This window comes from Hydra viridissima, unplaced genomic scaffold (genome assembly GCF_058129835.1).
Source record: "Hydra viridissima isolate aposymbiotic clone 2 unplaced genomic scaffold, HvirCarnegie_v1 scaffold_4, whole genome shotgun sequence".
In the NCBI taxonomy this organism is placed as follows: domain Eukaryota; kingdom Metazoa; phylum Cnidaria; class Hydrozoa; order Anthoathecata; family Hydridae; genus Hydra; species Hydra viridissima.
In genome coordinates this window covers 19,172,852-19,186,999 of record NW_028324303.1, presented here as the reverse complement: position 1 = coordinate 19,186,999, position 14,148 = coordinate 19,172,852, and the positions used below count along the sequence as shown (strand labels likewise).

Genomic DNA, 14,148 nt, shown 5'->3' with positions numbered 1-14,148 from the left:
GAACACGACATCGGATTTCTTATGTTTAGTGAAGAAACAGGAAAAGCAATCATAACTGATCCATTGAGAATTGAAATTATTAAACATGGTTTTAAAAAATTTCCAAAACATTGAAGGTCCTTTTCTGCCGACTAACAATCGTTCTATGAACAAAAGTTGGTTCTTTAAAAAATTAGGAAATGGTCACGGTGAGCAAGTGATGCGTTCATGGTTGGTTTACTCGCCTTCCAAAAAATCTGCCTTTTGTTTTTCCTGTCTTCTTTTTTTAAAATGCGAAAACCAATCTAGATCGGAACAAGAAAGCGGATTTAATAATTGGAAAGCACCTGAGAGAACGAATGTACATGAAAATTCAGAAAACTACAGACAATGCTTTACCTAATGGAAAGAACTAGAAAGAAATTTATTTTACAATAGAGGAATAATTGATGCAGAACTTCAACAACAAATTCAAAGAGAAAATCAAAAGTGGTGTGATATTTTGAAAAGGCTGTTGCACTGCATCAAATACCTTGCAATGCAAAATTTAGCTATGCTAGGACACCGAGAATCACTTCAATCAAATGCTAACTCAGGAAATTTACTTGGTTTACTGAAACTAGTTTCTAATTTTGATACTGTTATTAAAGATCATTTAAAATTTCCGTAGAGCCATCCTGGATCCACTACATATCTTTCACCCAACATTCAGAACGAGTTTATTCACATTATAGCATCCACTGTTCATGCTAACTTGCTTGAAAAGATACATGAAGCAAAGTATTATTGGCTAATATTTGAATCAACTCCAGATTTATCCTATCGCGAACAAATGTCTGAGGTAGTTAGGTATGTCGAGATCGATTTCGAGAAAAAACAGTAGATATAAAAGAATCTTTCCTTGGCTTTATCCAACTCAGTGATAAGGATGCAACTAGCTTAGCCCAAACAATATTGGAGTAATTAGAAAAAGACGATATGAATGTAGAAAATTGCAGGTCACAATGCTATGACAATGCTGCTGTTGTGGCTGGCCACAAGAGTGGTGTGCATTAAATAATAAAGGAAAAAAACAACCTTACCATATTTGTCAATTGTGACAATCATAGTCTTAATTTGGTAGGCGTACATGCGGCTAAAGAAAAAGTAATGATGGTTACTTTTTTTGGAACCATCAATACGCTTTACGTTTTTTTCTCAAGATCAACTCAACAATGACAAAAACTTAAAGATGCTGTGCCTGTTACTTCGAAGTCCGATTCCGATACCAGGAGGAGCGCCAACACAGAATCAGTAAAACCTGTACACACCTACATTGATGAAATAGTGGAAGTTCTTCAGAACTTAATGGTGGACGAAAGCGCGTCAAATGAAACGAAAAGCGATGCAAAGCAGCTTTATAATAGAATTTTAACATATGACTTTCTCACATTGCTAGGGTTTTGGAACAAGATTCTTAGCCGAATTGACCGTGTTCAAAAGAGGTTGCAGGACCCTAAAATGAACTTTCATAATGCAGCTTTAGATTTGAAATCGCTCCAAGATTATTTCCAAAGTGAGAGAGAAGTCTTAGTTAATGACTCAATAAAAGAAGGAGTTCAAATTTACAACGAATGGGGTATTGAATTTGAAAGACGTCAAAGAAGAAAAAAAGAATGGATGGCGAAATGTCTAGAGATGTTGGGTTAACAGCAAAAGAAGAAATGGAAAGGGTAATAAAAGGGACTGTCGACCGTCTTTTCAATGAATTACAGACAAGAAGCGTTCAATTAATGGAAATTGATGAAAAATTTGGATTTCTTCTTGATGTGGAAGGGTTGTGCTTCAATACGGAAAACAATCACTTAAAAGATCAATGTAAAAAATTTGGCGAAGTCTACAGTTCTGATATGGATGGACGAGAACTGTACGAAGAAATTTTGGACTGTAGAATGCTGCTTACTAGCCGTAAGGAAAAAATATCAAGTCCCGAGCAACTACTTATGTTTATAGTTGAATATGGAGACGAAAACGTTTTCCCTAATATGCATATAGCATTGCAAATATTGCTAACAATAGCTGTGTCTGTAGCTAGTTGTGAAAGATCATTCAGTAAACTTAAACTAATTAACTCTTACTTGAGAGCTTCGATGGGTCTAAAGCCGTCTCTGTGTTCTCGCTTTACTAAGCATAGAGCGAGAAATTACCAAAGAAATTGATTTTGACAATGTTATTAAGAAATTTGCAGCAATTAAAGCTAGAAAAATAAGTTTGTAATAAATGTTGCATAAACAAATTGTTTATTTAAAATGAATAATAAAGTTTTAATAAAAGTTTGTCATCATTTACTAAAAAATTGTAATTAAGCACTTTATGTGTGGGAGGAGGGGCGCAAGATTGGTGATTGCCCCAGGCGCTATTTACCCTAGGTACGCCACTGTATATATATATATTATAATAGTAATAATAATAATAACTTTATCCAATTACAATTCTTGTGGTTCAATTTTACTCAAATTGAAATTTAATACTTGTCGAGATACAATCCATTTAAATGGTTTTTGAAAATACTCTATTGATTAGCAGTATGCAGAAGTCATTTATCAGAAAAATCGTACGGCAACCGGATAAAGCTTTTAAAAAAACCGTAAATAAAAGACGTCTAACAGATGTCTAACAGATGTCTTTTCAAAAAATCTAAAAAAACGTATAAGTTTTTGTGTATTAAAGACGTGTTATAAACGTCTTTAAGATTGCGTCTTTATGTAGACCCGTTTTAAACATCTTTAGACTTCTAGAATGCGTCTTGTGTTTACTGGGATACGGCCAACCGTTGTTTACCAGCAACTTAGGATTTGGAACTGAAAGTGCCAAAATGAATTTATTTTTGTAATTAAAAGTACATAGCAAGACCGTTTTTTTTTTACTGTTATTAACTTTTTATTAAATCGTATATTATACAAATATCTTTACACGAATTCGTTTCAGTAAAAGGTTTTTCCCGTAAAAAAAAAGCATTATCGCTATTGGTTGCGAAGTGCATTTTACGATAAGCGCCCTGAATTCAACGCCTCAACTATTTTTCAAGTTTGACTTTCTCAAGCACGAACTTGAAATTTTCAAATCTCGTTTACGCATTCGCTCAAGTCAATTTTTCAAGTCTGACTTGACAAAGTCAAACTTGAGATTTCAAGTCGAACTTGACTCACGTTCGGTTCTTGCATTCCACACTTAGACATCTAGTATATATAATATATCACTGTTCAAAAGTTCTCGTTTTTCAAGTCTGACTTCAATTCAAGTTCGCTTTTTGCATTCCGTTCAAGTCAGGCTTGAGATTTGAAGTCTGACTTGAAATTTCAAGTCCGCTTCTTGCATTCGGATGGAATTTTTGCTCTCACAAGTCTGGTTTGAAGTCTGACTTGAAAACTTTCTTTTTTTAGCGGTTTTCAAGTCTGACTTGAGTTAAAGTTCGCTTTGTGCATTCGCTCAAGTCGCACTTAAGGTTTGAAGTTCGACTTCAAATTTGAAGTTCGGTTCTTTCATTCCACCCTTAGTCTTCGAAATTCCATAAATTTAACGGAGGAAATAATAAAACGCGTTGAAAAAAAAAATTTTTTTTAAAATGGTTTCCGAAAGAAATTATGAAGTGCTGTAGATTATATTTTTCATCATTACATATCTTTTTTTCTCATTTTCGAAATTTACATGGATTGACTTCGATATGTTCTGAAGTCAAATGCACTTTTGATAAATGCAGTAAAGTTTTCATTAGTTTCATAAAGTTTAGAAAACATTATGAAACCCAGCATTCAACAATAATTCCTGATGAGATCAAGCTGCAAGTTCAACTGCCACTAGTTAGTTTCATTTTATTTTGTTCAAGTGTATGTATGTATGTATGTATGTATGTATGTATGTATGTATGTATGTATGTATGTATGTATGTATGTATGTATGTATGTATGTATGTATGTATGTATGTATGTATGTATGTATGTATGTATGTATGTATGTATGTATGTATGTATGTATGTATGTATGTATGTATGTATGTATGTATGTATGTATGTATGTATGTATGTATGTATGTATGTATGTATGTATGTATGTATGTATGTATGTATGTATGTATGTTATGTATGTATGTATGTATGTGTGTATGTATGTGTGCATGTGTGCATGTGTACATGTGTGTATGTGTGTCTGTGTGTCTGTGTGTCTGTGTGTCTGTATGTATATTTTTATGTCTGTATGTCTGTGTGTGTGTGTGTGCGTGTGTGTGTGTATATATATATATATATATATATATATATATATATATATATATATATATATATATATATATATATATATATATATATATATATAACAGACAACTAAACATGAAATAAATTCCATTACATATCAGTGCATCCTTTCTTGGAACACCCTTCCGTACACCCTAAAAACAGATTTTATCCTTAGATCCAAGAATCTGTGCTTAAAGTCGCTCCACCATTTTTACCTAAAAAGTTACGCTTAATTTTATTCTTTACCTCTATAACTTTTTTTTTTATGTTTATGTGCATTTTATAATTTCTTATTTGTGCATATGTGTATATATGTATGTATATGTGAACAGGCTTGCAGAGCCGGAGCCAGAGCCGGAGTCGGGAGCCGAGGATCCGATAGTTTTTACAGGAGCCGGAGCTGGAGCCGGAGCCGATAAAAACTAGTAGATCCCGGCTCTCAAAAAATTTTTTTTTTTCATTTCAAAATTATTCAATGACCCAAAAATAATCTTGTATTTTTCTTTTCTTCTCCTGTATTATTTATACTGTAGAATCTCTCTAATTCGAATTTTATGGGGAAAAATTAAAGTTCGAATTAGACAGATTTTCGAATAATAGAAAGTTGGTTTTTCTTAAACGCATTTCATGGTGACTTTGCATTTAATCGAATTACGGAGGTTTTCGAATTAAGGAAATTCGAATTAGAGAGATTGAACTGTATAAAGTTGAATGTATATTTGGAATTTTTCCGCAATTTCTGTTATTTGTAAATTGCAACTATGAGTGATAACGTAGAAGGCGAGAGGTTATATGATGAACTGAAATGGTTTGCTTATCGCGAAGAGGATGACGTGTTTTTTTGTCAAGTTGATATTAGTGTAGGGGAGGAAGTCGGCAAACTTTGCGGTGCAACATTCAAAATGCAGTACGAGGGAAAAGACAAACGGAAAAAAAAACCCACCGCCAACATGAAACGCCATTTTGTTAATAAACATTCGACACTTTTGACAAAAATTGTTCAGGCAAGAGAACAGAAACTGAAGAAAGAGAAGGCCGAAAAGGAAAAGAAACGCACCTCATCCGTTTTTGGAGGAAATCAGGGTTCGACTAGTGAGACGAGAAAAGTACAAGCACCCATCGATCGCTTTCTCAACAAAGTTACCATCACAATTTCAAAAGAGGACTTCAAGAAAGGCATGAACATGACGATTCTTCAAAACGGCGTCCCTTTTAACGTATTCAGCAGTGAAGGAATCAAGATTTTGACTGGCGATTTGGCAAAACATTTTGGCTAGAAAGTCAACCGGGATTCTGCTCGAAGTCAAATGATGGCTTTGGCTCAACAAAAGCGGGCTGAGTTAAAAACCAATCTACAGGGAAAGCTGGTTTTTTTGAAAGTTGACGGAGCTTCAAGACATAATCGAAGCTTTCTTGGCGTAAATGTGCAGTTCTTCATGAATAGCGAAATCACTCTCAAAACTTTGGCAGCAGTTGAGAATCATGCTAGACACAAGGCAAAAGAAATTCAAGAATCTCTTGAAGTCGTGCTGGAATCGTATGGCATCAGGAAAGAAAATGTCCTCGGAATTACGACTAATAACGGATCGAATATGGTGAAAATGGTTGGAGACTTTGGAAAGACAGATGAAGAAGGTGACGTCACTGACGAGTCTGCTGAAGAACTTGCTGGCGTTGAAATCGAAGAAGAACTTGAGGTTGAAGTTGAAGGTGATCTACCGGATGCTTATATCACTAACGACGACGACGACGTGTTTGAACAGCAGAGGCTTTACTTCAACGAAATATCGAAAAACATGAACACCGTTAATCTGCAACGTTGTGGTGCTCACACCTTGCAGCTGGCTGTTAAAGACGGGTTGGAAAAACGAGGCATTACGTCTCTGGTTGGCAAAGCTCGAGATGTAGCAAAAGCTTGTCGAACGTCGAAAGCAAATGAATTTTGCAAACAACACAAAACTAAAAAGGTGCATACAATATAATCGCAAATTGTAATAAATAAAAATGTTTAAATGAATATTACTAAGAATCTGAACTTGAGTTTGAATTTAACATTTGTCAATTATGCGTTTTCAAATGTTGAAAACATTCAAATTTAAAAAAAATTACTCAAATTTCTCAAATTTACAGGTTGCAATAATGGACAATGCAACCAGATGGTCCAGTACATTCAACATGCTCAACCGACTTCTTGAGATGCGTGATGTCCTGAATGCACTGGAAGCGGAATTTAAAACCCGTGACTTTACGCTTCTAAATTACGAGTGGAAGCAAATAGAGAAACTTGCAAAAATCCTCGAGAAACCGGCAGTCGCAACTCAACAATTCCAGAGTCAGGATCTCACGCCTGGGAACTTTATTTGTATTTGGGAAATTCTGAAGGAGGAGCTAGTCTCTGGTGAATTCAAGACGTCTGATTTTGGGAAGAGTATCAGGGATTCAATGGTGCATCGGGAATCACTTTTGTTCGATAATCCCTTTTTTTGTGCTGCTGTCTTTGTAGATGTGCAATATCAATGCTTTCTTGGAGAAGAGCAACAGGTTTTTATCTTAGTTTTCAATCTATCTTTTTTTTAAACGAAAATTGGAATTTGAAGTTACGTACTTTTAATGAAATTCAAAATACTGTGTCATTTAACTTTACTTTTTGACATTCAACTTTCCTCACTGCAAGAATAAGATAGATTATAATTTGTTTAAAATTTAAAAACATTTAAAATACTTTACAATATTTCAGTTGATTGCTGAAGACACTCTGTGGAAGATCCAGAAAAAGCTCAATGAACAAAAGAAGTTTAAAATCGAGGGAAGTGGAATTGGTTGTTATGGAAATGACTCTAGCGAGAGTACTGGAAGCGGTTCGGAAAATGAAGAGGAATCCGAGGAAATGAGTCCCAGAAAAAGGATGCGAATTCGAATGGAACGTGCTCGGAAGCAAAAAAGCGTACAGTGCAGACAAGACGTTGTTTGTCATAAACGATTGGAGGAAAAAGAATTCCGAGAGGCTATTCAAAGTTTGCCAAAGCTTGCTCAACAGATCATGAAGAAAAAGGATGATGGAAATTCGAAGTGCGAAACTGTTTTGAACGGAATAAACCTGTTTCCCGAGTTGATCCAGAAAGCAAGCCAGATTGCTACTGCTCTTCCTATGACGCAAGTCAGCGTGGAGCGGGTGTTTTCTGAGCTAAAATTTCTGACTTCAGACCAAAGAAGTCATATGGAATCGGATTTGATTGATAGCATGGTTTTTCTTCGAATGAATAAAGAGTACATTTGACTTTTGAATGTGTATTGACAGAGAAAAAAAATGAGAAAACGTTTTGAATTTGGAATTTGATGTTAAAAAAGTTTGTTGAAAAAATTTTGTAGAAATGACCAGGCAAAGGCATAAATTTGCAAGTACGAAATGAAAGGGACTAATTTTTCAAAAAAATTTAATAGTTTATTTTTCATTCATTAAAAAATTTATGAATAGACTGCAAGCTATACTTTTAAATCTTATTCTTCTATTGACGTTATGAGGAGCCGGAGCTTGAGCCGGAGCCGGAGCCGGAGCCGAGTTTTTGCTGGGAGCCGGAGCCAGAGCGGAGCCGTGAAAAAAATTGGGCGGCTCCGCAAGCCTGTATGTGAATACATTATAATAACTATTTGACTTATATTTTAACTCTTTTAAAAGTCTGTTTTGTAAGTGTTATTTATAAGTTTTTGTAAAGTTCTACTTTTACTATGTGACTAGTTTATTTCTTATGTTTTTTTCTTGTCTTTTCTTTATATTATTTAGGTCATTGCGATTTATTAGTGAATTACTATTTACAATGACCTGTGTTTTTTGTAACACCCTTAACAGGAAATATATTGATTGATATTGTTTTTGATATTGATATTGATTCATTGATTGATTGATATATATATATATATATATATATATATATATATATATATATATATATATATATATATATATATATATATATATATATATATATTGTAATTATAGCGTTACTTATGAATAATTGTGTGCGTAAAAGATATGTCATTATAGCGTTACTTGTAAATAATTGTATGTGTGAAAAGATGTGTGAATGCCTTATAGCATTACTTGTAAATAATTGTATTTGTGAAAAGATATGTGTGAATGCCTAGGGAATGCCTACTTGTAAATAATTGTATGTGTGAAAAGATATGTGTGAATACCTAGGGAATTAACTTGTATATAAATTGTGTTGAATTTTACAAAGATACATCGGCGTTTACGCACAACTAAAAAACGATCTTTTTTATGCGAAACTACAAGCTATTTCGGCGAAATGGCGACTAAACTTGATTTAAAGTTAATTCCAGAGTTTAGTGGAAACGATCAACAGTCAGTTGCGGAGTGGCTGGAAAAGGTTGATTTGGTATGTAAAGTAATTGGTGTAACCGATCTGGCACGTGTGGTTCCTCTCCGTCTCACTGATGGTGCATTCGTAGTGTATCAACAGTTGACAGGGACTGATAAAGAAAATTTTAAGAGAATAAAGGAGGCTTTGCTTGAAGCTTTTGCCGTTGATGGATTCACAGCCTATGATCAGTTTGTCACGAGAAAGCTGAAACATGGAGAAGCAGTTGATGTTTATTTGGCAGAACTACGAAGATTGTCTACCCTAATTGGTGGGCTACCAGACGAAGCCATCGCGTGTGCCTTTGTTGCTGGGCTCCCCGAGGAAGTTCGACGAATGCTGAGATCGAGTTCTCGTATGGACGATCTTACAACTGTTCAAATACTTGCGCGAGCAAGGACTCTGACGATCGAGGAACGGAACAACGGGATGGTGGAAAAATTTGCTGTAGCTGCAATGAAAAGTAGTGATCCGAGGTTGCTAGAAGATAAAACACAATCAGTGTGCTATGAATGCAAACTTCCCAATCACTTTGCGAGAGATTGTCATTTAAGAAGACATAATTATCGAAACAAGTCAAGTAGAAGACGGGAGTCAAGCGATGTGCTGTGTTACTCGTGTCAAGAGTATGGACACATATCAAGAATATGTCCAAAAAACGGAGTGAGGGAGAAGACGTCTGCGCCAGTTCTCTCCCTAAACAATCAATAATGGCGTTACCTACCATGCTTTTGGATATTAACGGTGTATTTCAGGATGTGCTAATTGACTCAGGGTGTACCTGCTGCATCATCTATAAAAAATGTGCGACAAAAATAACGAAGAAAGAAGTTAGCGTGGTAACTGTAAATGGACAACAACAGCAGTGCGAAGGTGTTAGCCAAACTCGAATCACCGCGCCAAATGGAAATACAGTGTGTGTGGAAGCACTTGTGGTCAATTTCAAACCGCTGCGTTTTTGTTTCATAATGGGTATGAATGGAATAGTGGCACTTGGTGGAGTATCGATTTCTGCAACGCGGGATGTTTGTTTTATGAAAAAAGAAGCATGTTTACTTGGTTTAAAAAGCGATTTGTCAATAGATGTTCATGATATGAATATAACAGCTCAGGATTTCACAGCTTCATTTGAAAAGAAAAATATAGAATGGATAATTGCGTGGAAATGGAATACCAAACCTGAAAATCTGGTGAATAGAATTGCTGAATATACCATCCCCATCGGCATAAAACACGATTACGAAAAAGAAATTGAAGGGTGGATAGAGAAAAAATGGCTGCAAAAGTACGAAGCGAAAAAACACGGTCCAGTAAAAGGTTTGGTTCCACTTATGGCAGTGGTGCAGCAAAACAAAGGGAAAGTGCGACCAGTGTTAGACTTCAGGGAGCTGAACACGTTTATTGAACCATTTACGGCGAACACGGATGCATGTGCTGACAAACTTCGAGACTGGAGACGGCTTGGAGAAAATATTTCAATTATTGATTTATCATCGGCCTACAGTTCGCAGTGTACTTGATCATTTGGATATGTATGGACTACATTGTAAGCCGGCGGTTCGTGTGTCCGAAGGGGCGAGAGTTCTAGGATTACAAGTTGGAATTGAAAATAAGAAGTTATTTTGGAAGAGAGACAACGATTTTGGTGAAATTCCAAGTTCTCTAACGAGGCGAAAAATCTTCTCTTTATGTGGAAAAATGACAGGGAATCTTCCAGTTTGTGGTTGGTTGCGTGTAGCTTCGTCATTTGTTAAAAGGACGGCAAACGCCCTAACAAAAACATGGGATGAGAAGATACAATGCGATTTTGTTGAAAAAATGGTGAACGGTATGGTAAAAAGAACACGTAACGACGATCCTGCCAAAGGAGTTTGGAATGTTTATGGCAACGAGGCAACAGTGTGGGTGGATGCTAGTTCACTAGCGCTAGGTGTGAGTATCGAAGTTGATGGCAATATAATCGAAGACGCTTGTTGGTTAAGAAAAGATGATACAACACATATAAACATGTCTGAACTCGATGCAGTAATCAAAGGACTAAACATGGGTCTCAATTGGAAGATGAATGTCTTGCATATTTGCACTGATTCGAAAGCAGTATTACATTGGGTCACCGATGCACTGACTGGAAAATCTAGATTGAAGACAAAGGCTTCAAACGAAATGCTGATTAGAAGACGGCTTCAGACCATTACGAATATTGTGGAGGAATACAAACTCAGAGTGGATATTAAACTAGTGCCCTCGGAGTCTAACTTAGCCGATGTACTTACTCGAGTGCCTGGAAGTTGGTTGAAAATGATCGATAAGCCCACTGAACTTGCTTCAGGTGGAACGATTAGTGCTTCTCTATCTCCCAAAGAAATAAACCATGTTCATAAGTCCACGGGACATTATGGTGTGAAGAGAACATTGTATTTTGTTCGTAGAATTGACCCATCAGTAAGCTGGGAAGAAGTCAGGCAAGTGGTTGAAAAATGTGTAGCCTGTCAATCAATTGATCCAAGTCTGATATAGTGGCCGAAAGGGAAGATCGAAGTAAAAGGGACATGGCAACGGCTTAATATGGATATAACTCATTATGAGGGGCAACATTTTCTTACCCTGATTGACTGTGGGCCTTCACGATATGCAATATGGCGCCATCTTAAAGACCAAACTAGTGCATGTGTCATTCAGGAATTAAACGAAATCTTTCTTGAACGAGGCGGTCCAAACGAAATTCTGACGGATAATGATACAGCATTTCGAACCACATTATTTTCGCAATTTATGAACAAATGGAACGTTAAACTTCGCTTCAGGTGCGCTTACGTTCCTTCAGGGAATGGAATTGCAGAACGGTGCCATCGAACAGTGAAAAGAACGGCGAAGAGAGTTCCGTGCAGCATACCCGAGGCAGTTTATTGGTATAACGTCAGCCCAAAAGACTGTTGTAAGTCATCTACAGCACCCGCAAATAAATTATACCATTACGAAATTAGAGTTAGAGGAATTGACGACGATAAAAACGCATATGAACCTCATGAGAAGATCACCAACAAGTTTAAACTCGGCGATGAAGTATGGGTAAAGCCCCCGGACAACCGATGTGACTCTCAATACAAAATTGGGAGAATTACAGGAATCATTTCGGAGCAAACGGTAGAAGTGGACAAAGTATCCCGGCACATACGCGACCTAAGACCCGTCAGAGTTGATAACAAGTCGAATGAGGATCTAGAAGATGATGAAGAACTGTGCGTTGTGTTACCTGAAGACGAGACAAACCAGACGTATATATATATATATATATATATATATATATATATATATATATATATATATATATATATATATATATATATATATATATATATATATACATATATATATATCGTTTGATGTAGTGTTGTATTGAAATAATACAATGCTCTTGTTCGTTGAAAAGTGCTCGATGTTTAGGAAATTTATTTTGATTATATATAAATTTCAAAACAGAGCGATTTATAATTATAATTAAAAACGATAAAGAAAAACTTTTATTATGGAACTTTAAGTTTCATGCCTAACGGCAATCATATATGGCTGATGATTGCCGTTTGGCATGAAACTTAAAGTTCCATAATAAAAGTTTTTCTTTATCGTTTTTAATTATAATTATATATATATATATATATATATATATATCTGTGTGTGTGTGTATTAATTTTTAAAAATAAAAAGATATTCTTTTCATAAATTATTTTTAAAATCTTATTTGTTAAAGTTTTCTTTGTCAGCATATTGTGGTACTTTACATAAAAAATAATAAAGTTTTGAATTGTTTTTTCTATAATCAAATAAAAATAAAAAATATATATAGATGTGTTATAATTTTTAATATTTGTGTTATTATCTTATATGTTTTTAGCTTTAATATGAAGTTTAAGCAAGTTAAGGACTTACATGGACATTAGCTTACAATGGTTTAATCATGTTCAAGTATTAAATGATTGTAAAAAATGAGTTGTTAACAATATTTTTTGTGTACAGGATCTTTAAATCACATTTACATCGTACATAAAAGATTTATTGCAATAAGTTTAATTTGCAAGTTTTTTTATGGTTACACAGTTTTAGTATAAACTAAATGGTTAGTTACACAATTATCTTTACATGGCTTGTTTATATTCTTATTATTTGCTATTTTGCAATATCTAACTGTAAGTTTTAATTAGTTATAAAATTAAAAATTTTAGACTTTGATTTGCATTTATTTTGGTGGGGATATTTATTTAGGTTAGGTACAACTAAGTTTATGTATGCCTTGTTTATATTTGTTTAGAATTTACTTCATTAGACACGAGGCATGTGGTATGAAATTGAAATTCTGGTATTGTTATTTTCATTTCTTTTGGTGTGCTGATTTATTCTTGTTTTGATTTATTGTTATTTAAGTAAGAAACCTTTTTTTTATTTTGTTCCAGACAGGTTTTGAAGTATATGGAAATTACAGAACCTTTCAGTTATCAGATAAGATTATTTTTTGTTACACATTTTTATTAAAGATATTATTTAGTTGTTGCATTGAACTTTATCTTTAGAAAATGGTATCAGAAATTAATAAAATAAAAATTTCTATTATCAATTTATAAATAAAGAATTAGCAATAACAATATTTATTAAAGGTAATTAGTAAAATTTTATTTTCATTTCATACTATTTATATCATTTAGGTTCCATATTTTCTTTATTGTATTTTATGTTATATTTACCTTAAGGAATTGACAACACGTTGCTGGAATTGAAGCGTGAAACATGTACTAAGAGCAGCAGCGTTAAAACCTAAAACCTAGTTTGTTAGCAATTTTTTTAATTTAAACATCTATTATGTATATGGGTGTGTGTGTGTGTGTTTTATACAGATGTTTTATAACCTCAAATATAATGACTATTAAAAATACATTTACAAACTATTTTGATTGTAATTAAAAGTTTGTGTACTGAATTACATTATCACAAATATTTGATTATTTTTCAATGTCCAGTTAAAGAGTTTTTGAAGCTTGCTAACAAATTGAGCACTATATTTCTTCCAACAATAGTAGTTTGTATTATTTTGTACTGCTTGTATCAGATGGGTAGTAATTATTACATTTATAATGGGAAGAATCAATGTGTATTAAGAATATTATAATGAAATAATCCATATGTAAAAAAATGTAAATATTATTTTATTATCAAATTACAATACTATGTGGCTTAATTTACCTTTAACTATAACGGAGTGGTTTTGATGATAATTTGATGCACTAACGTAATAACCTCTTTATTTAAAAGGATTGTTTTTTCGCAAAAATATCAACGGACTTCAATCCGTTAAAACTTTAATCCGTTAACTTAACGGAAAAGCCGTTGGTGCAATAGCGACGGATTGATGTGTTACCCAATTCGTTCTAAACAACGGATTTTTTTTAGAGTGCAGATTACATAACTTCTGCGTTCAATTTAAGTTTGCATGTACTAATACCATTAGCTGTATATGTGTTTTGTATGTA

The 14,148-nt window shown here is 34.2% G+C and overlaps 1 protein-coding gene and 1 long non-coding RNA gene across 2 annotated transcripts in view; both read left to right on the top strand.

Annotated features, from left to right (window-relative positions):
- The window catches only part of LOC149890339 (uncharacterized), a 210,980-nt gene extending 197,503 nt beyond the window's left edge, over positions 1 to 13,477 (top strand). Inside the window, exon 3 of the long non-coding RNA XR_016451465.1 lies at positions 13,372 to 13,477. This is a non-coding gene — a long non-coding RNA (uncharacterized LOC149890339). The remainder of the gene's footprint in view (positions 1 to 13,371) is intronic.
- LOC145186788 (uncharacterized) lies at positions 5,561 to 7,527 on the top strand. Its single transcript, XM_090083997.1, has 3 exons — positions 5,561 to 6,217; positions 6,381 to 6,791; positions 6,988 to 7,527. The coding sequence occupies exons 1-3, from the start codon at positions 5,561 to 5,563 to the stop codon at positions 7,525 to 7,527; spliced, it is 1,608 nt and encodes a 535-aa protein (XP_089940123.1).
- Positions 13,478 to 14,148: the final 671 nt, after the last annotated feature.